The sequence below is a fragment of the Acomys russatus genome, chromosome 25, assembly GCF_903995435.1.
Source record: "Acomys russatus chromosome 25, mAcoRus1.1, whole genome shotgun sequence".
Classification (NCBI taxonomy): Eukaryota; Metazoa; Chordata; class Mammalia; order Rodentia; family Muridae; genus Acomys; species Acomys russatus.
The window spans coordinates 45,620,735-45,648,413 of record NC_067161.1 but is presented as its reverse complement, the minus strand read 5'-3'; the positions used below and the strand labels follow the sequence as shown (position 1 = coordinate 45,648,413).

General features: G+C 49.9%; 1 protein-coding gene across 5 annotated transcripts in view; it reads left to right on the top strand.

The window, feature by feature from the left end:
* Arhgap44 (Rho GTPase activating protein 44) overlaps positions 1-27,281 on the top strand; it is a 157,172-nt gene extending 129,891 nt beyond the window's left edge. Inside the window, exons 13-22 of one of the 5 annotated variants that reach the window (XM_051168215.1) lie at positions 3,076-3,156; positions 5,725-5,838; positions 6,363-6,454; positions 7,435-7,615; positions 15,924-15,941; positions 16,743-16,970; positions 18,715-18,872; positions 20,456-20,833; positions 23,558-23,609; positions 25,730-25,877. In XM_051168215.1, the coding sequence (XP_051024172.1) occupies positions 3,076-3,156; positions 5,725-5,838; positions 6,363-6,454; positions 7,435-7,615; positions 15,924-15,941; positions 16,743-16,970; positions 18,715-18,872; positions 20,456-20,833; positions 23,558-23,565 (1,258 nt within the window). In that variant the 3' untranslated portion in view covers positions 23,566-23,609; positions 25,730-25,877. Of the gene's footprint in view, positions 1-3,075; positions 3,157-5,724; positions 5,839-6,362; positions 6,455-7,434; positions 7,616-15,923; positions 15,942-16,742; positions 16,971-18,714; positions 18,873-20,455; positions 20,834-23,557; positions 23,610-25,729 lie in introns of all 5 variants that reach the window. The other 4 variants (XM_051168213.1, XM_051168214.1, XM_051168216.1 and 1 more) reach the window with 4 other exon arrangements.
* Positions 27,282-27,679: the final 398 nt, after the last annotated feature.

Genomic DNA, 27,679 nt, shown 5'->3' with positions numbered 1-27,679 from the left:
TGGGGCTGGGACAGCACTCTACTTCCGGCTAACACAAGAGAACGAGAAATTGAGTCTACTGAATCCAGTGCTAGAGTGCGTGCTTGCAGCCACTGCACTTTACACCTCTGTGGAGCAAGACAGAGATTCTGGCGGGAAATGAGCATCCCGTGGAAGGTGGCACCGAGTGTGCTGAGGGACAAGGTGGGTTTCCACAAGAAGGAAGAGGTGGCCCTGATGATTTCCACACACTGACCTCGGAAACACAAGGACCTGTTTCTGCCCCTGGATGGTAAGCACCGCTAATGCTGAAGATTCGCAGGAGGATGATGGGGTCTGCTTGGCAGGGTCTCATCTTCTCAGAAAAGGACTTCCCACGGAGGAGATATCCCCCACCCGCCATCTGTACCCATCAGACACCAGGATCTGAGCCTGCTTATCAGAGATCTGAACCGAACTGCCTGGGATTCTGTGTCTCCATAATTCCCAAGCTGCTGAGACGGTGACCTTGACCATGTGGGGAGCCTGGGTCTCACAAAAGATGGCAGGATGCCACAGCAGGATGTGGACAAATCTGAGGGGACTTGAGACACCCTGGAGACTGGTAGGTCAGGAAAGAAAAGAGGCCAAATTACAGATCTCAACTAGCGCTGGAGAAGCTTTTCTTTGCAGTGGGTGACAGTTAATACAAAAACTCACGACTGGTCAGAGGGCTGAAAATGAGTGCATATTGAGGGCAGAGCAGACATCTGTATCACACCTGTTCCACAAAACTCAGGGGACACTAAAGAAGAATGAGAAGAAAGGATGTAGGACCTGGAAGATACGGGGAGCCTCTGTGGAGACCTGGCTTCCGGATGTGACGTGGCCCTTGGCTACCTATACTAGACCTCACGAGATTGAGCCAGTGAGACAGTCAGCATTCCAGCAGGCTGAACCAACTGACCTCAGTGAGTTCAAAACTCAGAAAAACAAGAAGTCATGAGGATGAGAGAGGACCATGCTGGAAGAGTTCCAGATGAATGGGATGGGATCCTTGAGATAGGGGTAACTAACTTGTATCGTGTATGTGGATGAAATAGTGAAAATATAAATAAAACATACTTGTAAAAATGAGAGCTTATCAGGATAGTACAGGCACCTTTGGGAGCCTGGTAAACTAAGTGCCTCTGCAGTAGAGTGTACCCAGGGTGACTCAAGTGCGAGCAGGGGTCAGAGGCCAGGAGACTACCCCCAGCACAGGCAGGCTGGCTGATTCCTCTGACAGGCTGTTCTCTGAGACCTCTGCCTCATGGATACCTTCTGCCTCACCTTAAATGTCAGCTCCTCAGAGAAGCCTTCCTCCCTCTCCCTGACAGTACGGCTGTCTAGGCTTGTTGGTAGAGCTGGTAGGTTAGGAACTCCTCTGAAGGCTTCTTCCCAGCCCATAGGGCAGTTCCGGCCACAGAGGGACTCTCCTTCTAATACATATCTGTTGACTTACATTCCTTGAAAGGTCATCCACCCTTTGTCAAACCTAAAGGCTCTTGTTTTCCACTTTATAACTGAGCAGGCCTTGATTCCATGAGAGAGAGTGACTTCTTCCTGTGAATTAAGCAGGAGGGGCTGGCTTTATAGGCAGAAGCTCCCAAAGAGACAGGACCAACAAAACATGCTGGTTTTAAAGTGGGTGAGGCAGAGTGGATGATCCTGCTGGCTCAGGAACAACGCTGGCTTCCTAGGACTGGGTCCTGGGAGGCTACTGTTTTAAGAAACTAGTCCCAGTTTTCATAGTTCACTTTGATAGTGTGGCTTTTAGCCCACGGGCCCCATTACAGTGCGGTCTGTTCTGCCAGGCCCACAAAGAAGTGGCCTCCCACAGACTGTGTCTTAAGGCAAGAAGCTGAAGACTGGGAGATGGCATGGGGCTTGTTGCCACAGAAGGTGCCTCCATAGAGGACAGGGTGGAGGAGGAGGGAGGCTGGGGGGGAGGGAGCTGTGTGTTGGGGGCGGGGGCAACAACAGCGGTGGTAGCAGCTGCAATGCCAGCATTTTGTGTTGACTGAGAACCTTACATAAGCCAGCAGCAAGGCCGGGCACTTGGGTCACGTTCTGTTTAGACTGTTCACACCAGCTCTGTGAGGCAGGTGTTAGTCACATAAGTCAGAGTTACCAGCAGGCCAGGCAATGGAAAGGCTACTTTCTAGCCTCCTGGTTGAGGCTCACTTTGACCAGGCATTACCTGAGTACGTGTGTTCTGTTCCTCTCTGCTCATGCATGGAACTTTTTGCTGAAGGTCCTTTCAGGTGATGCTTGCCTCTTTCTCAAGGCAGTACTGAGGGGCAAAGAGAGTTTTTCTCACCTTGGTCAAGATCAGTAGGAGGACCCTAAGGGCACCGAGCCATGACATATAAAGGTGATGGCCATGGCTTAGGTGCAGGCCTCACCCTGCTGCTGTTTACTCTCCAGATCTTCTGGAGAAAAGATTTTTCTGGCATTGGACTTTTCTTATCATGTAGGCCTGGATGTAGATTTCTACAAAACTTGGTCCTATAAATAATGCTTTTAATTCTGAGAGGTTGATAGTCAACTCAGAGTAAACTGTTCTTTGTAATGGAAAACTTTTCCCACTCGTCGAAGTGCTCCACTCAATCAAGTTTTGAAAGGTTGGGTTTATTTATGCCTGTGTAACTTACTTAGTCAGCTTATTTGTTGAACACTTAGTTTATGCCAGATATGGGGGAATTTAATGTGCAGTGAGTACTGTCTGTTGAGCTGATCTGTAGGGTGCAGTGTGCAGCAAGGGCGGGCTCCCCCAGCGGGTGCCCAGTGTTCTCCCAGCAGCCCCAAAGCCCTGGCTCCACAGCTGTCTAGCCTCTTGACTCACTGTTAGTCGGTTCTATCTGTTCACTTGAGATCCATGAAGATCAAGTTTTGCTAAAATAGTGTGGCACAGGACTGAAGGAGGACATAAAGGGGGAAGTGATAATAGCCATGGGTATTTACTTGTAATAATGGATAGTAGTTGCCTCCAGTGTCCATGGTAATGACTGGTTAGAAGGACCAGTGCTGAGTCAATTTGTGTTCAACCAATGGCATTTCTTGTCAATTACCCAGTATTCAGGAGCAAGACAAGAGACTCCAGGCTCTCTGGAATGCTTGTGAGAAGTTACCCAAGGCCAACCATAACAACATCCGGTAAGTAGGGAATGGAGAGAGTGGATCTGGCTTACATGAGCCAAGCTGCCAGTCATGGAAACTAGGACACGTGGGCACCCTGTGGGTTCTATGGTACTTTTAGTATGCATGGTCCATTTTAAGCTTCAACAGCCTATGAGGTAAGGTGGTGACGTGTTAATAAGTTAAGAAGCCACATGTCACCAAAGGCTACCCAACATCCACTGGCTAATTCTGTGACGTTTTCCAGTTCGTGACGACCAAGGAGTAATGTACACCATCTTACAGTACTTGAGATCCGTAGACTTCTAGGAGATGCTGACCTACCTCTGGGGCCGAAGGAAGCAAGTGTGATCTTGAGCTAGTCACAGGCAGGGCTGTGAGGGCAAGAATTCCATGGGTTGGTCTGTGTGTCCTCTCTGGGAGCCGCTTAGCTCCTTGCCGCCTCTCTGCTGCAGACCCCTCCCCACCCACCATGGCTTCTGTTCCTTGCCTTGCCCATTCTCTCTTACTCGCTTCCTCTCCTCCTTGTTTCTAAGCATGAAGATTTTCAGCTTCAACATCTGCTTCCATCTGCCTGATAATTTCACTTCCCCTGTTGAAAATCCCTAGGGCGGGTGGTAGAGCTGTTCCTCAAAGCACTAAGCCCTGAATTACCATCTGACGTGGCAGCTCCACTTCAGAGCATATGCCCAAAGGAACGGAAAACAGAGACTGGGTGTTTGTGTGCCTTGCACTCATAGTGGCGAGACTCACAGTAGACAGAGTGAAAATAACCCGTGTCCCCAGGCAAATACACGGATACGCCCAATGTGGTGTGCACATACAGTGGCACAGTGGTTCTTACAGTGACATGGACAAAAAGATTTGGTTCCATGTATATTAGGAGCTGAGAGAGTAGTTGGTGTCACCGGTACTGAAGGTGGCTGGTTGCCAGGGCTGGGCAGTGAGGAATGCGGGGTTATCATTTAGTGTGTACAGGCTAGATATGAGAAGGTCAAATGTTCCTGGAGGAAGGTAGATTGTCATGACAGTTGCCAACCAATGTGGATGTACTTCCTACTATGTCAATGTACACTTGTAAATGGACGAAGCAAACCGTAGTTGTTTTTATTATTATTATTATTATTATTATTATTATTATTATTATTATTATTATTAATTTGTATTTAAGAGTCAAAGTGAGTCCAAGACAGCCAAGGCTGCACAGAGAAACCCTGTCTCAAAAAGCACCTCCCCCTATCACCCCCCCCAAAAAAGTGTCCTGATACAAGTCAAATATATACAACTCACTATATGTTGGCAACTTCAACCCTCAGCCTTGGCAAGGATCCAGGTCAACTGTTCTCAGGGATCCCACATCCTGATCCAGTCCTAGAATGTTTCTTGGAGGTTAAGACAAATCAGGAGAGGCTGTGGGTAGAGCTGGCACAGGAATAAGATGATGACAACTCGGCTGGACTCCACCCCCAAGGCTGGTGCACTGTCTGCCGGGCTGCCAGAAGAGGGGTTAAGATCCCCTAAGGAACTTCCTTTGTTGTGACCCAAGGGGTTAGGAAGACAGCCTTCTGTAGCTAGGAGTCCAGAAGAAAACACTCCTGGGGCCCTTAGGGAGGGCAGGCATGTTCTCATCGCGGCATGCCCAAGCTGTTTTCAGGGGTGTTTACCTTCTGTGCAGCTTCTTCATTCTCTTTGTAAACACGAGTGTTATCGAGACATAATTCACGCTTCACTGCCTCTTTAAAGGTGACATTTGGCATCGAGTCTACATTTGCAGAGTTGCGCACCTGTTGATAGTGTCTTCATCACTCCCAAAAGAACCCCAGGTCCCACTACCACCATTCTGCACCACCCCCAGCGCAGCCGAGCAACCACTGACCCACCTTCCTGCACTGTGCAATTTTCCTATTCTGGATATTTCACGTAGTGGGGTAGAGCTGGACCGTGTGGCCTTTGTGTCTGGCTCCTTTTGACTGCCGTATTTCCGGGCCTTGTCAAAATGACAGAAAGTGTCAGATCTTCATTTGTTGTTCTTTTTCTTAATGCCTTCCTAACACCGTACATGAATGCACTCCCTTCTTGAAGGGCATTTGGGTGGCCTCAGCTCTGTGACCACTACAAATAATGCCTCTTTGGATGTCGTTTTAGCAGCTTGTGTGCAGGTGTGTTTCTCTAGAAATTGCTGGGTCATATTCTGAGCTCCCTGGGTCTTTCCAGGAAGCCTGAGGGAAGGTTAACAACGCCCCAGTTTGTGGATGTCCACAGACACTTTGGTTACACAGGGAGGATGACAGGTGGCAGGGTCTGCACCTTGCTCGTCCTGTGCTTGCCCAAGGTTGGGCGGAGCTTCTTCCTGGTTGTCTGATGGAATCAACGTGAGCATCTAAGTGGTTGAGTTCTGGGTCTGCCTGCCTGTGGGAAAAGAATCTAGAATTTCCATTTCCTGTTCATAGATGGCTGCATCTGTGAGTCTCCTTGGCAGAAGTGCTCTACACAGGAGAAGTTTCCAGCAGAAGTGTTCTGCTACACAAGAGAAGTTTCTGTTCCATCCTGCAGAACTAACCCTCGACTCTTCTCATTGCCTTTCAGATACTTGATCAAATTTTTATCCAAACTGTCTGAATATCAGGATGTAAACAAGATGACTCCCAGTAACATGGCAATCGTCCTGGGACCCAACCTCCTGTGGCCACAATCAGAGGGGTAAGTACCGGAACAAGAGGCCCCCTAGGGTGCCAGGCATGGGCTGCAGCACAGGAGGCCTGGGCCCTGGATCATCTCAGCCTGTTATTTTCTCCTGTGGCCTACTCCTTCTTGGGGTCAGGGGAAGGAACAGAATCCTGTAGGTCTCCCTCAGTGACAGGCTTGGAGCTATGGGTCTCAGTAAGGTCTTCTGTGACTAACCTAAATGGCCGTGGAGGGTGACAGAAGAGGGCAAGAGACATGATGGCACCAAGCAAAGCAAGATCTGCTGGGCCTTCTGGAGGCCTCCTTAGGAAGTCCTTGCATGGAGACTTGAAAGGGACAAGCCTCACCGTGCTAAGGAAGCACTTCTGGGTATTGTATGGTAACCAGGGGTGATATAGTTCACAGTGCTTCCGGGAAGCAGCTGATAGAGCTGGGCCTGCAGAATTCCAGGCCAGGGTCCTTTCTCGAGCGTGGTGCGCAGACCATGGCGCTGTCCCCCTGCCTCAGCTGCTAACCCCACTGCCTTTCTCTGCTTGCAGGAACATCACTGAGATGATGACCACAGTTTCACTGCAGATTGTTGGCATCATCGAGCCCATCATTCAGCACGCAGGCTGGTTCTTCCCTGGGGGTACGTGTCAGCCCCCACACGTGGGGACAGAGGGGCAGACGTGGGGACAGGAAGGTCACCATGAGCTTGAAGCCTGTGAAGCCAGGGGAGTGCACCCAGGCTTTGGATGGCTTTGTTCACACTCCCCCTGCACACACCTACCTACAAATGCACCAGGCACAGGAGTAGAGCCTTGGCTGTTCCCCTCTCTACCTCTGCCCAGGAGACATCTATCACCCAGGTGTCTATGCCCTCTGCTAGCCATTTCCCTGGGTTCTCCTGCTATAATATGCACACTGTGGCTTACTCACATCTACAAAGCATGGGAAATTGGTCCAAAGGCAGAGGGTGGCTGAGTTTGATGGGTATGAGAGGAGCCGGGGTTGGGCGGAGATGCTCAGGGCTCAGAGATCACCTGGATGCTACCTTCTCACTGACTTAAATTGTGTTCTTTGAGTTTGCTCCTCAGCACATAAAAGCAGGGCTTCAAGGCAGTGAAGTGTGTGTGTGTGTGTGTGTGTGTGTGTGTGTGTGTGTGTGTGTGTGTGTTTTCCTGGTTCAAAATTAGGTACTTAAGGCAGCTTCCTACAAGGGAATTTACAAGATGTTATGAGCCGTGGAAGTGCTACTGCATCCCTGTTCTTTGTGGTGATCATTTTATGGAGTATATTATAGTAATATTTGCTAAAACAACAACATGGTGATCCCTTATGTCATGCTTTTAGCTGTCAATAGCTGCTAACTTATGTGAGGGCGACATGTTGCTAAGGCTGGGATCCCAGCGTCATAGCTCAGCAGTCAGGGCTGGCCTGGCTATCTTCTTCTCTTAAGGCAGATCCGGTGATCACACAGTCCCCTTGGTGGATGATCAGTATGGCGATTAATATCGGGTGTGGACCATGAGGTGAACCTTGCTAAAGGGCAGCACGTGAGCGTCTCTCTTGTCCAGGAAGAGTGTGCCATCACAAGAGGTCACGCACACCCATCCTTTCTCCCTGCAGAGATTGAGTTCAACATCACAGGCAGTTACGGGAGTCCGGTCCACGTGAACCACAATGCCAACTACAGCTCGATGCCCTCCCCAGACATGGACCCTGCTGACCGGCGCCAGCCAGAGCAGGCCCGCCGGCCCCTCAGCGTTGCCACAGACAACATGATGCTGGAGTTTTACAAGAAGGATGGGTATGAGCTAGTGTCCCTTCCTCAGCACTGGAGATACTGGTTTGGGGAGGCGGGGGGGGGGGGGGGGTCTGTATTTAAGAAAACTTGGGCAGGAAGGCTGTACTTACTATGACTCCTAAGGTTGCCTGTAGCAATGCAGGTGGGCCCTCATTCTGGGGGCTTTCCTCTGTGCTGTCTGGGGCAGTTTTCTTTGGCCTGCTTCCCTCTGGGCCAGAGGTAAGTACAGCCTCCTTAGCTGACCGGCTTGCCATAGTTCTCGGCAAGTAAAGAGATATTGGTTGATGAAGGAAACTTTTTTTTAGGTCATAAACCTCATTTATATATCATCTTATTTATTTTGAGGCATAGTCTTATATAAGCGCAGGCTAGCCACACACTGTATAGGCAGGGTTGAACTTACACTTTTAATCCTCCTATCTCCACTTCCCAAGTACTGGCTTCTAGGTGTGTATCCACATACCTGGTTCTAGGCAGTTCTGGGGACTGAACTAGGGGCTTTGCGCATGCTAGATAAACTAGGGGTAGCTGAGCCACACCGCCGGCCCTTAAGCTCTTTATCCTGACTCAGAATCCACCGGCATGTAGCTGGGCGTGTAGCCCGGTGGCCCAGCTCATGCTTTGTCTATAGGAAGATAAATCTCAGTGCTGCAGAACTTCCAAAACCCAGTAAGTACAACTATGTGGCTGTCCCTGCCTCTCACCGGCTTCACTTTAACCGTGGACCTGCCCATCTGCCATCTCCCCCCACTTCTTCCCACACACAGTGCCTTGGATGAATAATTTCCTCTGTGAGGCTGCAAAGGAACCCCGGGCCTAGGCGTGGCCCAAGTATACCAGTTTCCTAGGTTCGTTCGGGGTCTGGCTACTTGAATGCAGTCCAAGTACACCCAGCATAGTGTGTGAGCGTGCGGAGGCACAGCCGCTCCACGCTCCCATTAAATCAGTTTACATAACGTTTAATTACACCGTGCGATTGCCTTAGTAAGCAACAGAGGCATAGGCAGGTTACACAAGCCACTCCAGTGAGTCACGGTAAGCAGCCGCTCAGTGACTTCAGCAGTCCGCAAGGGTGTCAGTTCACCTTCTGCGGGAGGGGATGACCGTGGCTTGCCAAGCCAGCCAATTAAGTAAATTGTGATTAGGAATTAAAGGCTTACACACAGAGTCACTTTCTACAACTGCTCCTTCAGGGTGGGGACATGGAGCACCAAGTCAGAGTATCAGAAACTCAGGTGACAGGAACTAAAGCAGCCTGACCTACTCCCCCTGCCACCCTCCCTCTCACCCCCTCCCCCTCCCCCCCCCCCCCCCCCCACGGCCCTGGAACCACCAGGCTATGCTGCAAAGGCAAATGCCAGAAGGGGTTGGGGGACTTGTGGAAGAGTGGAACTGTCCCTCCTCCTTCTGTATGGGTGTTGGCACTGGGGACTGAATTTGCAGAGGAGCCCTAAGCCTGCACCCTGTGATGTGTGTGCATGTGGGGGATGATGGAGCAGGTGTCTTTGGGGGGTTACGGTCCCTGCTTGTGGCCTTATTCAACAGATGTGATGTGTGAGGTGCACGGGGTTATTTGCGTATGCGGTGTGTTTGTGTGCGGATCACTATCTAGCAGGGAGACAGAAAATAGAAACTCTTCACTATTCAAATGTGGAAAAGAAAAGTCTTAAGTTTACAAACAAACAAACAAAAAGAGTAGCAAAACTAGAATCTGAGCGAGACAGAGGACCAGGCAGCTCATTGGGTGATGCTTTTAAACCTCATTCTCAGCAGCAGCCCAGTTCCCATGTGACCCCCCCTGCCAGACTGTCAGGATGCCCTCACCTGCAGATGCTGTGGCTGGCTAGGCCATAAGAGAACACCTGAGGACCACTGGGCTCTTCCAAGCCTATGGGCCTCCTACAATATACAGGTGTGGCAGAAGCTTGGCCAATGGCATTTTAAGCTGATGTTACCTCTCCGGTAAAGTCCTGTTGTTTCAGGCATTGGGAATGAACTATGTGTGCCATGCTGACGTTGAGGCCTGTGTGAGGCTCGGTTTGTATAGGTAACTCTGCCAAGCCTGATGGCATGCGTTTCATCCCTAGGCACCACCCACACGGTGGAAGGAAAGAACTCACTCTCACAAGTTGTCCTCTGACTGTCACACCTGTGCTGTGGTACATTTGCATGCGCACTTATACACACACACACACACACACACACACACACACACGCACGCACGCACGCACGCACGCACGCACGCACACACGCAGGCATGCACTCTAAGTTTATAAATTAAAATTGTATTTCTACCATCTACCCTACAGCCTATGTATTACTTCAATACATGAAGTAAAATATATATTATGTGTGTTTTAAACTTTGTATTCCACAATTAGCTAGAAAACAAAGTTGATGCCAACCCTCAAAGAGCTGTCTCACAGGCCATGATGTGAAGCCATGTTCCACATGTAACAAGTGAGCAAAGATAGCTCTCACACATGACAGTCCTATGAGACTGTGATATCACGGCCCTCATAGTTTGTAAGGACACTCTGTGATGTTCAGACAAAAATGAAATTGCCCAGTAACAGATTTCTTGATACGACAGTCAGTTCTGAACTTTGAAATAAAGAAGAGCCTGCAGTTGTTTGTGGAGGAAGAGGAAGAGGAGGAGGAGGAAGAGAACATTGTATATCCTCTGAGTACCAGCAATAGTCACCAATTCTTGAAATCTGTCCCCATATCTGGGTTTTTAAAATATCTTGAGAAAAATATTAAAGCCTTAAGTTGCCCATTGAAATGCTGACACATCAAATAGAGGTTATTGAAGGTTTTTGCCCAAGATTAAAAGAAAGTATAAACTATATGTCAATAAAGCTGCTACTAAAAATCAGAAAAGTTTGAATAGATAAACTGGTTAAATTGGGCAGAAGTAGGAAGTTTTCCATCAGTGTCTCGAGCATCTTTTGGGCCAATGGCTTCTAAATCCTAGATGTCATGTAAAGCAGATTGTCCCTCAGGGGTCTGGTCAGGGAGCCTTTCTGACTCATGACACCACAAGTGGAATGCCTTCAGTGAGTCAGAGTCAGAGTCAGGAGTTCACATCTGTGGCTTTCGTCATGACACACAGGATGATGGCCACCCACAGATACAGGGCCCAAGCCTGCAGCCTGGATATATGACTTTATTCTGAAGGGAAAAAAAAAAGTTTTTGCAGGAGTGATTAAAGTGAGGATTTTTGGAGTGAGAAGTTGAACTGCTTCTTAGCTGTAGGACCTCGATCATGGGAGGGAGGCACGGAGCATCATTGCACTAGAGCTGTGAAGGTGGAACTGAGATTTGAAGGTTGGCTGGCTTCAGAGGCTGGAACAGAAGATGAACACATGTCCCCTAAAGCCCCTGAAAGGACCACAGCGCTACTGCTGCTGCTGCTGCTGCAGCAAGGATCACAGGGATAGAGAATCTAGAATCTGCTTCCAGAACTGTGTGTGTGTATATGTGTCATGTGCCAATTTTTTGTCACCTGTCACAGTAGCTGCAGGAGCCTAACAAACCAGTTTGCTGCAGCTGCCAGTGAGCAGCATTGTGGGAAAGATGGCAACAGATAGTGCTGGTGTCTCAGTGGCCTCCAGTGTCATCTGAGCTGGCCATAGTGGTGCTCTTGGCTGAGAGGCAGAAGGCATGTTTTGGAACTTCTGAGACTAGCCTTGTAGGTTTTTCCTGTGTCTCTGGGAACACTCAGTCAGGGGATGGAGCTGGTGCTGAGTCCAAGCATCCCCTAGAGAGAAATTGCTGAAGCTGAACTGGTCAAAGGCACCTGAAGCTCATAAAGGCTTTCTATAACTTATAACCCATTCTGTAGGCAGGGGGCAGGGAGGTTGTGTCCCTTCATAGCAGGGTCCCCTGTCCTCTGTCACTTTGCTCTCCGGTGAAACTTTCAGCCAAGATGACAGTCCTTATCCCCGCCTCCTCTGCCTACCTGCCGGCCATCCAGGGCTAAGCACTGAAACCCACGGCTGTGACAGTCAGGTCTCTGCTATAGTAACTGAATACCAGAGACAGTGAACTGAGGTGGAAGGAGGCTTATTGTGGATAATGGTTTGAGAGCTGAAACTGTTGCTTGGCCCCTTTGCCTTTGGGTCTTAGTACATAAAGTTCACAGCAGAGGCAGCCCAGAGAAAGGAAGAGGAGAGGTCCCAGTAGCTTCTCCTAAGGCCTGCTGCTGGTTAGCCTAGTATCCTTCTGCAGGACCAGCTCCTAATGGTCTCACCGTCTCCCTAGAGGGCTGGAGGCCAGAGATCAGGCTTTCAGCAGACAGACCTTGGGAAGACACATCCCAGCCATGCCGGGGCGGGGCTGTGTACATCTCTGCCTTGTTTTCAGTCCCTCTTCTGTTAGGCTGCCAGGATTCCTTCCTCAGAAACCTATCTCGACTGGGCTAACAGGCCAGAGCCCTACAGAACAAAGCAACATAAGGAAGAGAGGCTCTGAGCCAGCCTTCCTCCACGCTTCACGGCTAGGGAAGGAAGAACTCGGATGGCAGCCGTTCACCCCAGCTGGTGTCTTCCCAGTATCTCCACCCCATGCCGTCCCCAAGTCACCAAACAATACCCTCCTTCTGCCTTCTTTCTTGAGCTTAGACAAAGTCTCCTCATGTAGCTTTGGTTGACCTGGAACTTGCTGTGCTGACTAGGCTTGAACTCAGAGATCTGCCTACCTCTGCCTCCCGAGTCTGGCATTAAACATATGTGCCACCATACCTGCTTAGACAGTTTTTTATAAGTCATATGGAGTGTCAGGATATTACCACTGTTGATTCTTCCTCAGGGTTGTATGTCTCTTATCAAAACAGTTTAGGACTAGACATATTTCAAATGTTTGAGGATATGATTAAACACATGAAACATCTTGGGGGTGTGACCCAAGAATAAAAATGAAGTATGTTTTACATCTATATCCGGAAGGTCATTTTACACAGCATTTTTTTCCTGCGATTCAGCGCTGGCGGTCAAGCATACAGTTTCTGACATTCTCTGCAGCTCACAGAGCTTTGGGATTTGAAACATTCTACATGCCAAGTCTTCAGACGAAGTATGCTTAACCTGTGCCTGGCCTCCTAGGGCTGAGGGTCTTATGGTTATGTTCATTATTCTATAAACATCCCCAAGGGATAGTGTGTCATTCTTACTTTACAAAGGACATTTGGAGGTCACTCACTTGTATCATATAGCTAATAATTGGCAAGTCTGGGGTTTGTGCCAAAATTTACTGCCCCCAAACCCCACTCTGCTTCCCTAAACAGAGGAGGAGATGTAGTCACCACAAGTGTCCACCGCATCACCTGATAAAATACCATTTTTTGTAGCTGGGTACACCCCTTCTTAAACATACTTTGTGTTTTTATCAGTTCATTTTTCTGTTGCTGTAACTAAATGCTGGGGGGCTGGGTAATATATAAAGAAAAGAGTTTTACATAACTCATAGTTTTGGGGCTTCAAAGACATGGTGCCAGCCTCAGCTTGGCAATAGTGAGGGTCCCTTGGCTGCATCTCATGGCAGATGGGAGTAGGAGTGCATGTGAGAGTAAGAGATGACATGGCAAGGCAGGAAGCCAGAGAGGGGTTCAGGGACCATGCAGGGACCCATCAGAGCTTCCTCAGTTCCTTCTGAGGATGGCGTCACTTGTGACACCATCACCTTGTGCTAGGTCCCGGCTCTTCAAGGTTCCACCAGACCCTAGCATCTTTTACCACATTCTCACAGGACATGCTATATATAGGCCTCCCCAAACCACAGCACCATCTCTCTCACCCATGCACAACCTGTCCTGTCACTACTTAGCCTCTGCCACCAGGCAGTGCTATGAAGGTGCCAGATCTGTCATTGGTCCTGTATTGCTAAGTTTCCCTCATGGACGCTGGAGGCAGGAGGGAGGTATTTGCTGCATTCTACGAGGAAAGAGTTAGAATGAGTCAGTAATTGGTCTACCTGGAACTAGAGGCATGGATCATCTCATACCCTATTCTTTGTGAAAGCCTCATTTAAAACTCCAAAGTGTGCCTTACAGCAAATCTCATGCAAATGGTGCTTGGCTGTGCATGATGTACATGGCTGTACACTTGTAATGCCAGTGCTTAGGGGGTGGAGACCAAGCTGTACTCCATGAGACTTTATGTCCAAAAAAAAAAAAAAACCTATAATAACAAAGACATAAATGGGAGGTTCTGGTAGGCAGAGAGGAATGAATGAAGACTACACGCATGCTCCCAGTGAGCAGCGGAGACATTCCAGGTTGCTTGGCTGCTCTTTGCTTACGGAACAGCAGTGGGAACCAGGCATCATACCCTTGGCTCTCAGACTCTGCAGGTTCCTCTTGCTTCCCCAGGAGAGGCTCTGAGGAGCCAGAGCATAGTACTCCAGGAGGCCTTCCTGGGACTCACTGTGTGCTTCCTGTTCATAGATTCCTCAACCATAGCTTCTTGGGGTCTCCTCCTAACCAATATTTGCCCCCCCCCCTTTTTCTAAGGCTGAATTCTCTTCACAAGAGGGAGTCTTGGGGGTGCTGGAGCCTCCATATTAGCTTTGAATTTCCACCAGCAGTACCCACCGGAGTCAGCTTGCTATTACTCCCACTTCTGCCTTTTCATCTGTAAACCCAACCAGCACCTTGAGTCTGTTCTGATCTCTCTTTTGAGACAGCAGTGAGCAGAGACTTGTGAATCGTTGATACAAACATCTGATTGGATCCCCTTGTCTGTGTGCATTGGAGTTCTTGGTGGCTTTGTCATCGCTGCCTTTGGGCTGAGTTTATCCGGACACTCAGACATACATTGTCAGCAGCTCGCTCCTTTGAGTGTAAACAAATGTTTAGGTACCCGCAAGTATAGCTGCCGCCTTTCCTATGGAGTCACTCCAAGATTTATCTAACTACTTGAAAATGTCAGTGGGCATAGTATGTGTGTTCACGGAACCCACAATATTCTACCTCTTCGACAGGCAGAAGAAGGGTGAGTGGCGTGGTCCAGCAGCCTATAGTGAAGGTGGCTGTGTGCACTCAGCTTGTAGGTCTCAATTCCTGGCATTTGCCAGGCATAATTACCAGGGCTTGCTCTGCTCAGTGCCTACCTGGAGTCTGAGTCTGCAGTTCCTAGTGTTGGAAGCTGCCCTCAAAAAGGAAAGGCTGCCCCCCTCGGCCCCCCCTCCCCACCACAGCCCTGCTTCTCAGAACCTTGCTTCCTCTCCCTGATGAGGGAAGGGCCTTCAAAACAGAAGAGAATGTGGTATGGGGGGCTGGGGTGGGACTTCAGGACTCTTGTGCCTGACTGCCCACAGTGAAGTGTCATCAGCGCGCCCCCGTTGTGCAAGAATAAGTCCCCCCCCCCTTTTTTTCCTGACACATTCTGAAGCCCAGAAAGCATAGTTTTCTGATCCTCCTTGGCCTGCTGTGACTTTTAGGAGATGTACAATGCCCTGTCTGTGCCCCAGAGTTTAGTGACCTTCCAAAGATTTTCTGGATGCCCTATGAAGGTGTTCATTCCAGATGACTTGAAAGCCAGTGAATCCTGGGAAAGAGATACTCCCCCTCTGTTCTAAGATGCCTCCTTCAAGCCCGCAGGGGACCTGAGGAATGTCAGCCATGACACTAGGCGTGAAAGGCTCAGGGAGCTGACAGCAGCCCAAGGTTGTTCAGTTGCACCTTCCCAGCTCCCCTCACCACAGGTCCATGCTGAGGCACACTTCCTTAAAGGAGCCATTCCCCCAATTACAACTCATTTCAGTGTCTGAATTGGTCTTCTGTCTTGTGGTGCCTCTACGAGGTAACTGTGACCATTCTACATAGACAGGACCCCATGGTGTAATAGCTCAGTGCTTCCAGCCATCGAGAGGAGAGAATATGCTCTTATTTTCACCTTACTGTGCAGATAAGCACCAGAGACAGGGATGTTCCTGTGTCCCTCCACATAGTTGCCTAAGGACTAAAGCTGTTGCCTAAGGACACTGGACCAGGTCCGCTGGACCAGATGATGGGCACTAACTGCCTTCTGTGTCCATGTGACTTGGAAACAAGCAGATGCCTGGTTCCCCGATGAGCCCATCACCCCATAGCCCTGTCTGTTCACTCGGCAGCTCTTCTCTATTCGCCTGCATGGCTTTGGCTTGTGTAGACCCAGGAGAGGCCTGGAGACCAGCTAAACAGTAGTCATCACACTATAGGAGCCCTTCATCAGGACTCTGACAGGAAACTCCCTACAGACACACCACCTCTGTGTCCAAAGGAAGATATAGATTCATTGGCACTAATATCTGTATGTTTCTGTCCCTGCAGCCTTAGGAAAATCCAAAGGTACAGTATCCTCTGGTAGCTATGAGGTCACTTTCAGTCTCTTCAAGCAAGCAAGCTGTGTGGTAGTGAGCTCAGCAAGAGCGTGAATGTGCCGTGTTTGGTTGCTTGGCTGACTTACTCGGAGCTGTATTTCCATCATCAAAATAGACTCTGAGCCTGGAGGGACCAGAGGCATGAGCAGCCCCTTCCATGCTATGTAGATAAGCAGCTGTGGCCTACAAAGGTCATGCCTTGACAGGGCCCCCAGTAGTGGCAAAGCTGGGGCTAGACCCCACATTACAAAAAGGATGCATTTAGAAGCCCCCTGCTGGTTGGTTCATGTCCTAGACTGGTGCTGTCTGTCCCTGTCCCACCCACTGTCATCTCACATGGGAGGAACCTTTCCTCTGCCCCATCAGGTAGGCCACATTCTGCTCTGAGGACAGCTTGAGTTCCACACCTAGGATGCTTCGGGGGCCATCATCCCAGGGCCTGCTGGCTTTGGCAGAGGGTAAAAGCACAGCTTGTGGACACCCAAGCTGCTGGCTGTGCCCTGTTGTGCTTTTCTTCCACTGTGGGAGGGCAGCTCGTGCCAGGCCTGGGCTGCGGGGCTGCATGTCAGCAGGTCCCCAGCAGCCCAGGCACTGGAGTGGCACTAGCCATACCTCTCCACTGTGGGCATGGCTTCCCAGGGCCCAGGAGGGTGCTAAGCCTGCTGCTCTCTCACTCAACACAGATTGCTTGAATGTCTCCGCTTTGTGGGGGAGGGAATATGTCGCCTGTCACAAGTGGGTAAGCAGATGTCTTTGTGTCCCTCGCCAGCATGGGTGTGAGGGTCATGGACACATCTTGGGTGGCTCGAAGAGGCTCCTCTGCTGGTCGGAAAGCATCCTGCGCCCCGCCTTCCATGCAGCCTCCTGCCCCACCCTCCGAGCTGGCTGCACCCCTGCCATCACCCCTGCCGGAGCAGGGCCCAGACAGCCCTGCCACTCCAGCTCCTGTGCTCTCTCCATCAGGTGCCAGCCTGCAGCCCACCCCTGAGCGCCCCAGGTAAGCCCAGCCCTGTCACGGAAGGCTGGCATGTGTGCTGGGGTGCCTGGGCTTTGGCTCCCGCTCCAGGCCTCCTGGATCCACTCATCCCCACATCTAAGCATTCCTGTTTGGCTTTCTGCATCCTGTCAGCACCCAGCCATCTGCATGGCCTGCCCTGGATTACCACGTGAAGTCCAGGCTTTCCAAAACACAGCCTACCCAAGCAGACATAGAAAAGTGGCATTTCTCTAGAACCTGCTGGGGACTTCCCACCATCTACGTATCTTCTTCTGGTGCCTGCATACGTTCCCTGGTTCGAACTTTAGGATGCCAGTGTTTCTCCCTTCTGCGTTTAAGTCTGTAGGGGCCATTTTTACTACTAAAATTAGTGCGAACCAGAGGTGTAAAGGTGGCAGTCACTCTGGGCCTGGTGACCTGCAAGCATGCTGTGTGGTAGGGTTGCCTTTCAGAGAAGAAAGGGAACATCTGTTCCATGAACAGTTCAGTGGACATTACCAGAACTTTCTCTGCCCAGTTCCAGTAACATGATTTCTACACACATCTCATGCCTCACAGAGCTCATTATGGCCCAGGGTGTAAGGAAGGGACACCATACATACATGGTAAGGCCCAGGCAGAGGACAAGACTTAGAAGTGGGAGCAGCAAAGTGGGGGTGGTTGTTTCTTTTCTCATGCAGCAACTAGATAAGTAGAGAGACTGCTTTGGCGACGATCGCTGTGCTAAAGAGGCACACTCCTTCATGGACACTGGGTGGAGGGGTGCTGAACTCGCCCGGCCCTTTGACTTAAGACTGTTCCTAAATGAGACTGCAGATCTCTTTTTATCACTTGCTTCCTTTCATGAGTAGAACATAATTCCATTTCAAACTATAAACGTGACAAAGGGCAAAAGAGACAGTCATACATCTGGGGAGGGGCTCCCAACACTGGGTATGCTAAGGAGCTTGCTGAAGCCTATAGCCCAGAGAACTGAGGCTGGCTGTGCACCTGCAGGATTCTGGGTTTTGGGGGACTGTGGGAGCATGGAGGAGGAGAGGCTGCCAATAGTGGGCCAGACAAGCTGATCAAGAGGAGAGACAGATGACCAGACTGGCTGAGGTGGTCCCCTCTTGCAATACTCATCTGCATTACATGCATTGCCATCTTACAAAGGAGATGCTGTGTGGTGCACCTGTGTCATAAAACACTGAGGATGGATCCCCCAGACTCTGCAGACCTTCCAGGGCTATATATGACTCATTGGTGGCCATCAGGAGCACTTCTGTGGGGGGCGAGGGGGAGTATCGCAAAAGTCAAGCACACTACAGAAGTCTCCTTTGCCTGTAGAGCCATAACCAGAAGTGTGGCAGCAGAGCTTGTATCGTCAGTCCTTGCTGGGAAGGGTGACGCTAGCAAGATCTCTTGGTTCTCGTATGTGATGGTGAAGGAACGAACAATGAGTTGGGTTTCCGAATGGCTTAGAACTCCCTAGTTGAGGACAGCAAATAGAGGTGCCACATGTGTCCAATTGTTCACTGGTTACTTGAGGGCAGAGGATGCTGGCTGTGGATACCAAGCTGAGATTAGAACCCAGGATCAGCGCCTTGGGAAGGGTCAGTCACCTCACCTATGTGGGACTGTCAAAGGCTTTGAGAAGGGACTTTGGTAAGCAGGGCCCAGACACTCAGCACTACAGTGAGCAGGACAGGACCTGAAGTTGACTGTGTTCAAGAGTTCCCTTTTCCTGTGTGCTGTGTTTCAGCGTGTCTAAAAGCAAGGAATTGTCACCAGGGTCTGGACAGAAAGGAAGTCCAGGTTCCATCCAGGGGACAGCCTGCCCAGGGACGCAACTGGGGCCACAGCCGGCTGCCAGCCCCAGCCAGCTTCCTGCAGACCAGAGTCCTCATACCCTCCGGAAAGGTAGGTCCCCTCTTCGGACCATGGTCAGGCCAGAGATGGATGCACTTCCCATTAGCAAGGACCTCTGGGAACCTTTGCTTAGCAAATCATTCCTAGCCTTGCCACCAGAACTATGAGAAAGTAGCCGTCCCCACCAGGGAATGCACTTCATATGCAGTGAGTGGGTCGGTACGAGATGATCAGGGAGGGGGATGTAATGTATCATGAAGCTTTGGTGCTTTACCATATAGCCTCACTGAAGTACCACACTGCCAAAGCCATGGTTCTTCATATTATATAAAAGAGGCCTGTTTATTATTATTTTTTTTAGAAGAGGCTAAAATAATTACACCCAAGGCATGTAGCAGCAAGTAGAAGATAGAGACCTGACTCAGGTTGGCAGAGCCTGTCTTTCTCTCATCCATGCTGTAGGGGAGACAGACGAGCTTGAGAAATAGGATAGCCTCAGACCTTCTTTCCCCTTCATGGAGGGAGTGGGTATGGGGAGGGGCAGACGTGAGGAAGGGCCCCCGGGCCTCTCCGGGGACTTGAGTGAGCCCCTTCTAGCATTCCTCGTGTCCCTCAGTTCTGAGGGCTAACGGCCATGTTCTTAGGTTGTCTGCCTAGCAGCCGCTCTAGGATGCTTGGCTCCATTGGGGATGCCGTTCTTTCTCCATTCAGGGTAGCAGCATCCTTGAGGATTGTGCACCTAAAAGAGGAAGTGGAGGTACTTCAGAAAGGCTAGGGCGGTGGTGTGCTCTAAATTTGCAGCCAAGTTGGGTGTGGCTCAGTCCTTGACTACTTTCCTCCTCCCCAACACTGCAGAAGAGAAAATTACAGCTGGTTCATTCATGCTTGCACCCAGGCAGTACGATCCTTGGTAGAAAATGGGTAAAAGAAAGCGAGCCAGGGCCACAGGCTTGGAAAGGGGCAGGTGCAGTTACTAAGTCACAATCATGAGGGGCCAAGTTCTAACGTTCTCCTGGACAGTTGGGTAACTGTAGTCCACATACAGTAACTAATTAGACATTTCCAAAGAACCAGGGAAGTCTTGGCAAGGTCCCAACACACAGAAGTGGTCACACTTGGGGACATGGAAATGGTAATGACTGTAAATTGGTCATTATGCGTTTGCGTTCAATTGATATACAAATGCTATTATATCCGTTAACTCAAAGATTAAAAACCAAAGCCTGGGCAGCCAGTGTACAGGCTTGAGGTGGGGATTTGAGGCAACGTGGGATGGGGGTGTCTTGCTAGAGGATTTATCACTGTGGGAGACCAAGGTCACCTGTTCAGCTTCAAAGGCCATTTACTTTCCTGGGAAGCACCCCTCATCAGTGCTCTATAGTAACACCTTGAACTAGAATTTTCCCCAGTTGAGCCAGCCATACTGACCCTCTCTTAGAACTCACTGAGTAGAGAGAAATGAGTGGCAAGTTAAAGGAACTGAAAGAGTTCTCTATTCATTGTAAAAAGCTTATTGGCTGCTCTTGGCATGGCAGGCAGAAGCAGCGGTCATTTGGACCCATGAACATAAACACTAATGGGCATCCTAGTGGGCTTCCCTAATAGCTATATAACCTACGTGCTTTCTTTTACAGTTTCAAAGAAGTTGGCACCAATCCCTCCCAAGGTCCCCTTTGTGCAGCCAGGGACTGTTTCTGACCAGCCCACTGGCCAGCCATCCCCAGTCAGCCTGTCTCCAACTCCACCAAGTACCCCATCACCCTATGGACTGAGCTACCCTCCGGGATACTCCTTGGCCTCTGGCCAGCTCTCCCCTGCCTCAGCCCCTCCCCTGGCCTCTCCCTCTGTCTTCACAAGCACTTTAGCCAAATCTCGGCCCACCCCTAAGCCCCGACAGAGGCCCACCCTGCCTCCTCCTCAGCCTCCCAGTGTCAGCCTGTCGGCCTCAAGTCCACAGTCCACGGAGCACCCCATGCTAGACGGCATGTCACCAGGGGAAAGCATGTCTACAGGTAAGCTGGCCACGGACTGTCCAGGGCTCCTGTGAAGCTTAGCAGTGTGTGCCCGGAACAGGACCAGCAGCATCCCCGCTGACCACTCTAGCTCCTGGCGTTCTCTAAGCTTCCAGGGAAAACAGTCCTAGAGAGCAGCTGTTGTGCAGGACAGCTCACAGGATGTCTCCAGCAGCCTAGGGACCTATGTCCATGGAGTTTGTGGGATTGTGTCCTTTGGAGTGAGACTTCCAGAGAGGCTGGCATCAATCAATGCACAGAGGCAATGTCACCCTCCCCCAGATAGAGCCCAACAAGTATCTGGAGGACAGAGGCTAAGAACTAGAGGGTTTTCCTGAGGAGGAAACAGCCTTGCTAGGAACATACATTTGCTGATGTTTATTACAGATGTGGCACCTTCAGAAAAACAGGTCTCCTGTTCTCTTGCCATATTTCCTCCAGCAGCAAACTAGTCAAACCCACAATTGCTTAGCTGAGTTTTACTCTAAATTCAAAACTAAGGTTGGGTTGTTTTCCCAAGGCAATATGTAAGCATATGAAATTATAGTCAGTGGACACCATTCACTGTGAAGAAATAGGGCATTTAAAAAAATGTCTCCCAGATACTCTCTTTATACAATTACAATGTCAGGGGCAGATCTCTGGTGGCTACTAATGTTAGGTGAGCATTTTCCTTATTTAGGGAGATAAGCAAAGTGCGGGGCTGAGTCCTTGAATAGAGCTGGTTCATTTCATAGGGCAGACAGAGCCTGAGTACCACTATTGAGCATTGTCCAGAGAGCAGATGAGGCAGCTTAAGGATACTGCATACAGCCAGGTGTGGTAGCATACACCTTTAATCTCAGTACTCGGGGAGGCAGAGGCACGCAGAACTTTCTGAGTTTGAGGCCAGCCTGGTCTTCAAAGTGAATCCAGGATAGCCATGGCTACACAGAAAAACCCTGTCTTGAAAAACTAAAACAAAAGAGAGAGAGAGAAACCAACACTGCATGCCCACAAATACCCTCACTCCATGTACCAACATACATGCATACCACATGCACACTTACAGAACCCCACTTGTGTACACAGCACACACACACACAACCATGAATACGTACAGATACACCTTGCACACATTATGCATATATGCATACGCATGCATGTTTAAGCCATGACCAAAAGTAACTTGGAAAGGAAAGGGTTAATTTCCCCATTGTCCAGGGAAGGCAGCAGCTGGTGCACAGGCCATGGAGGAGTGTGGCTTACTGGCTTGTTCAGCCTGCTCTATTATAACACCCTGAACCACCATCCTAGATAGAGCATCACCCACAGGGAACTGGGCCCTCACATTAACACATTAACCATCAATTAGGAAAATTCCTCACAGGCACCAGAGGCCAATCTTGTGGAGGCATTTTTCTCAATGAGGTTCCTTCTTCCCATATGACATAAAACTTTCCAGTGAACCACTGTATATATGCTACACCCCTATATGCACACACACATTTGCATACTAAGCACATAGATGGACCATGCCTGCATGTTTACTTAGGACACACACACATATATCACATAATAGACTGCATGCAGCACACAGAATTCACACCACACTTGGACCACATGTAAATGCCACCTTACTCACACATACACCAAGCCTACATACATATTCAGCACATATGTCACACATACGAACAAGTACAGAGATAACTTGCACAAACACATATACATGCACACGCCACATACCCACGTAAGAATTGTGCTGGGCCGTAATTCGGTAGCAGACCATTTGCTCTACCCGAGTTTATCCCCAGCACATACATTAAGAAAACCACATACTCAAATGCACTATGTGCCATATACATTCAAAGATCGCCAACCTCCTTGGGTACAGTGGGGCCATGCTCAGTTATTGCTTTCTTTGCGACCAGGCCGTCACAGAACTTGGCATGTTCTTCCCTGGGTGAGATGGCAGCCACAGTGTGTGGGGTCCAGCTCTTGGCTGCCAGTGACAATGCCAGTCAAATAGCAATGCATGCCAAGGGTCAGGAGCTGCAGTGTTATGGGGAAGAGCCATCTGGCGATGTGGCGTCTTTTTTTTTTTTTTAAGTGATAAATGTTAACTATATAGCTGCTTTCATCCATTTTGTAGTGTAGTCAATGCTAGGGAACAATCCTGAAAAAGGCAGTGAGCAGCCCCCCTCCTGTAAGTACTGCAGGGGTACATGTTACGTAGATGAGCCCTTGTTGGGAGGCAACACCTGCTCCAGAGTGGGTGGTGGCCAGAGGCAGCGAGTCGAGGCTGCTCCATCAGCACTCCAGCTCTGCCAACTTTCCCAATCGCTCCCAGCCAGAGATAAGAGGTAGCCCATTTTACAAGGCATAGGATGAGCAATGTCACTCAGGACGCATAAGGAGCAGAATGTCAGAAAGGAGGTGGGTATCAACAGGCAAGGAGACAGTGTCTTGAAGCTTGTGAGGTATAGGTCGCTTTCCATAGCTTAGGTTGAATGTCTGTGATGCAATGACCTTTAGACTCAAGTGACATCCTGCTGCCAATGTCCCTGTTGTATTAATGTTCTTGGGCAGCAGACCATCATGTGTCCTATGTGTGCAGGTCTCTGACAGTATAGACTCTGTAGTTGGTGTGGCCTATCTAGGACTGTGACATGGGCAGTGTTTTTTGTTATGTGTGTTTCATCCTGTTTGTTCCTCTCTCCGAATCCTATCATTATGTTCTTGCAGCTGTGTGACATGAGTGACGCAGTGTTGGATACGTGTGAGGGGGATTTTCAGGGTAAGCTGGCCCCAGCTCACCTCGCTTTCCTCTCCCTAGCCAGCCCAGCCAGCTGCCTGTCCACCACCCATCCCACCAGTCCCTCCTCTCACTGCATGGGGCTCAGACCCACCAACAGCATGCCTATTTTAGTTTCTGGCTTTCCCAGTGCCAGGGAGGGCCTCTCTATGGCTTTCTGAGGTCATTGGCCTGATTTTCCTTTCTTTTCATTAGGAGCTGGGAGACACACCCAGCAGAGGGGCCCCCGCCCTCTTTCTACTATCACCATCATAGCTGCAGATCCCCTCTCCTCAAGTCAACAGTTTGCCCTGATAAGACCTGCTCTTATAGGCTTAGCTGCTGGAAGCTTGTGTCAGTTCCCTGCGCCTCTTTGCTGAGGGGCGTGTCCCCCAAAACACTCAACAGGTGCTGTCTGGCACAGGGCCACTACCTTGGTCAGTGGCCATGGTCTTGCAGCAGCCGATCTAAGTGCCACTGTCTACACGGAGGCAAAGCTTGGCAGTCCATAGTGCAGCATCTGAGATTCTGAAACTGCTTTAGAACACATCAGTTCTGTCCAACCCTGGAAAGGTGGGGTGGGGGCATTTTATCAGTATCTATTTGGGTCTCCACTCAACAAGAATAGATACTCAGTCAGGTGCAGTGGCACACGCCTTTAATCCTAGGACCCAGGAGGCAGAGGCAGGCAGATTCCTGGGAGTTCAAGGTCAGCCTGGTCTACAAAGCAAGTGCAGGATAGCTAAAGCTATACAGAAAAACCCTGTCTTGAAAACAAAAACAAAAAGGATATTCAAATCTAAAAGTCAGGCAAGAATGAAGCCCCAAAAAGGAATGAGAGGGTTTTGTCCTGCTGACAGGCAGTTAGGCATCTGGTCCTCACAGGTCTCCTGAGGGACAGTCAAAGCTTCCCTGAGTCTTCTCCCCTAAGCCCTGCCCTCTTGCTCAGTAACCCTTTTTGCTCAGGGCACCGTCTACCCAGGCACCATCTGAACTGTCAAGTTCATGCCCTGTTACCCTGACTTGACTGCAGGGGAGCTTAAGCTTGTCCAAAGCCACAGGAGAGCCTGTTGAGGCTCCTGACAGATCCCATCCCCACCCTATCCCCTCCTCCAGCAGCATGCTTCCCACATGCAGAATAAAGTCAGCCTTTAAGCACCCTGTGGGATCCCATCACACACTGCAGGGGAGTACTTAGTACTGGCTGGGTCAGTGTCAGACCCCAGATCTGCCCCACCACCATGCAACCAGATAGGCTACAATGGACAGAGCAGGGTGTCCCAGTGCTTGTGTGTCTGTAAAATGTCTGAGGGCAGTGTCCAAGTGTAATCCTGTACACTCAGTATGGTACTTCTGATTCTCAGTGTGTTTTATTAACTTTTTTTAAAGCCAGCAATAACAAAGCTCACCTTCTGAGTGGCCCAGGGCTGAGCCCCTGCCAGATTGGTGTACTCTTGTCAGCTGGAATGCTGTTGTCACCTCACAGAAGTCCAGAACTAAGTGAAGTGGGCAGAGAAAACGATACAACCAAGAGGGACGGTCCAGAACACCCATCACCCCACCTCACCTCCTGCAGCCCACGGCCTCAGCAGGCAGGCTGGGCCCTCAGGATCTTCCCAGCAAAGGCCCTAGGACCACTCCTAGTGTGTGTCCAAGGGGCTGACTCCCTAGCTGATGGCTCTATGAAGTCCACACTAAGCCTTGTAACTTGTGGTGCATTCCTTCACCCTGCCCTTGTTAGGACGACTCTTCGTATTCTTTGTGGAAGTGAATCCCAACAGGGTTGTATCCATCATCCTGACAGAGAGTCTGCCCTGCTTCCCTGAGCTGCTGACACTCAGCAGTTTCTGAGGACATGACTGTCACTGTAGGCTGATTCCCAGATGTTACTGAGGCCTGCCTGGGAACACCCTGCTTATCAGGACTTGGGTACAGAGGCTGAAAGGCTAGAACAGCCTTGTCCTCTAGCCAGGCTCCCATGCAGAAGCAGATCAGACCCAGCCACACCCTGATCCTGCAGTGCCCTACTTCTAATGAGCTAGCCTGAGGACAACCAGGCCACCTTACTTCCTATTCTGTCTGACTGCAATTGGCCCCGTCACCACCTCCTCCTCTCTCTACAGATCTTGTCCACTTTGATGTCCCCTCCATCCACATAGAGCTGGGGTCTACGCTCCGCTTGAGCCCCCTGGAACATGCACGGCGGCACTCGGTGACTGACAAGAGGGACTCGGAAGAGGAGTCTGAGAGTACAGCTCTTTGATGTGGCCCACCCTGACACATGCACATACATCTGTGGGCCCCCAGGCACCACCAGAGCAGTGCCCCTAGCCTGCCAAGGACTGTCCATCAGCTGTCATGTCCAACACCAGGGTGGAGTTGGGTGGAGGAAAAGAGCTCTCCCATCCATGTGGCCAGTGTTGGTGGTGCAGATATTGTTTGTTCATTTTGGGTGATGATTCCAGCCTTTTGTTTTACCTTTGCCTTTTGACTTTGTGCCTATTTTGATCCATCTCTGGCCTCTATGGCAAGCAGCATTCACCTCTCTTCTCAAGGGCTTGTCAGAATGGCCTTTGCAGGATGGGAGTGCAAGAGAGGGTCCAGTTACTGCCTTGACTGGGACATCAGGTTCTGTAGCATCGCCCTAGGGCCAGAGGGGAAGCAGGACAGGAGACCCTTTCACCAGGGCAAGATATGTCCTGAGCATTGTCCTCTGCCTGCTGCCAGGGTCCCGGCCAACCAGAAAGACCTTTCAGGCTTCCCTTAATCATAGCTCCAAAGTAAACAGCTTAACACATCTACTTCTGACAGCTTTACTTCCCTGTGTGACGAAGGCTCCCTTCACTCCATGCTGACATTTCTGAATGGAGGATTTGAACATAGAGGGCCCTATGTCGGCCCAAACACATTAGGTATCTTACAGCAGCGCCGCCATTCGGGCCCCCAGCTTAGTGGGGGTGTGGGGCCTGGCACTCCTCTTCTGGAGGTTAGAGCTGACTAGCAATAATTCTGTTCCCCAAAGCAGGTAGAGGGAGTGGTCCTGGCCACCCAGCCCACAGAGTGGCTGCTTTGCTCACCAGCAGACCCTGCTCACCCACCCTTCTCACCATGTCCCACCCAGGCCTGGGCAGGGGCACAGGGAGCCTGTTCACAATTTGGGATTAAGGGAATAAAACAAATCTGGGCCATGCATGCAAAATCAAATTTTAAAGTTTGGTCCTTTGAAAATAGATATACCTATACATGATATATTTGTATATATGAAATCTATATTTGTTTAATTTGAGCCATTCAATCTAAACCAATGTACAGGTGTACAATGAAAAATTCTAAATGCTTAGTTATTTTTCCCAGCAGTGTAAACTCACCCTTCTCCGAGAGTGGGATCTGCAGACTTGACGTTACAGCTTTGCTTACTTCCTGGCAAGGGCAGTCCAGTCCCCAATTTGTAACGGAGCCTGGGGGTTGAAGGTTATCTTTACATACATGTATAAACTGTTGTCAAGAGTAATGTTATTAAAATAGATTTATTAACCCTGAGCTTGGCACACGCTCTTGTTTCAGTAAAGGCTGCTGGGCAGTTACAATGTCCTGTGCTGCCTCAAGAGGAAGTCTGAAGATCGCCATCATGGAGGGCCAAGTCCTTGCTGTCTCACACCTGAGTTTCTAAAATGCTGTTCTTGCTCTCCTGGGTAGGGAGAATATGTAAATGTTAGCCTACTTTGAATCCTTTCAAGTTTCAGTCACTAACCTGTTTCCAGATCCAACAAGGCATCTGCCGAGGTGACATTTCTTCACACTTTCACAGTGATTTTCATTTTCATTGTGTAGCAAGGGCACAAGCTCCACAGATCCTTGCTGCCACTGGAGCATGCAGGGCATACTGGGCACCCCAGCCCACACACGACCCTATGCTGAAGCAGGACCAGGATGAAGCCAAAGAACTCAGGATTCCAAACTCGAGCTTTATTGAGTCTGAGTCCTTAGAAATACTATTCTTGGAGCCTGGGCCATATGTACCCAATGTCACTTGTAACATGGCTTGACTCTGACATGCAGAGGGAACACCTGTG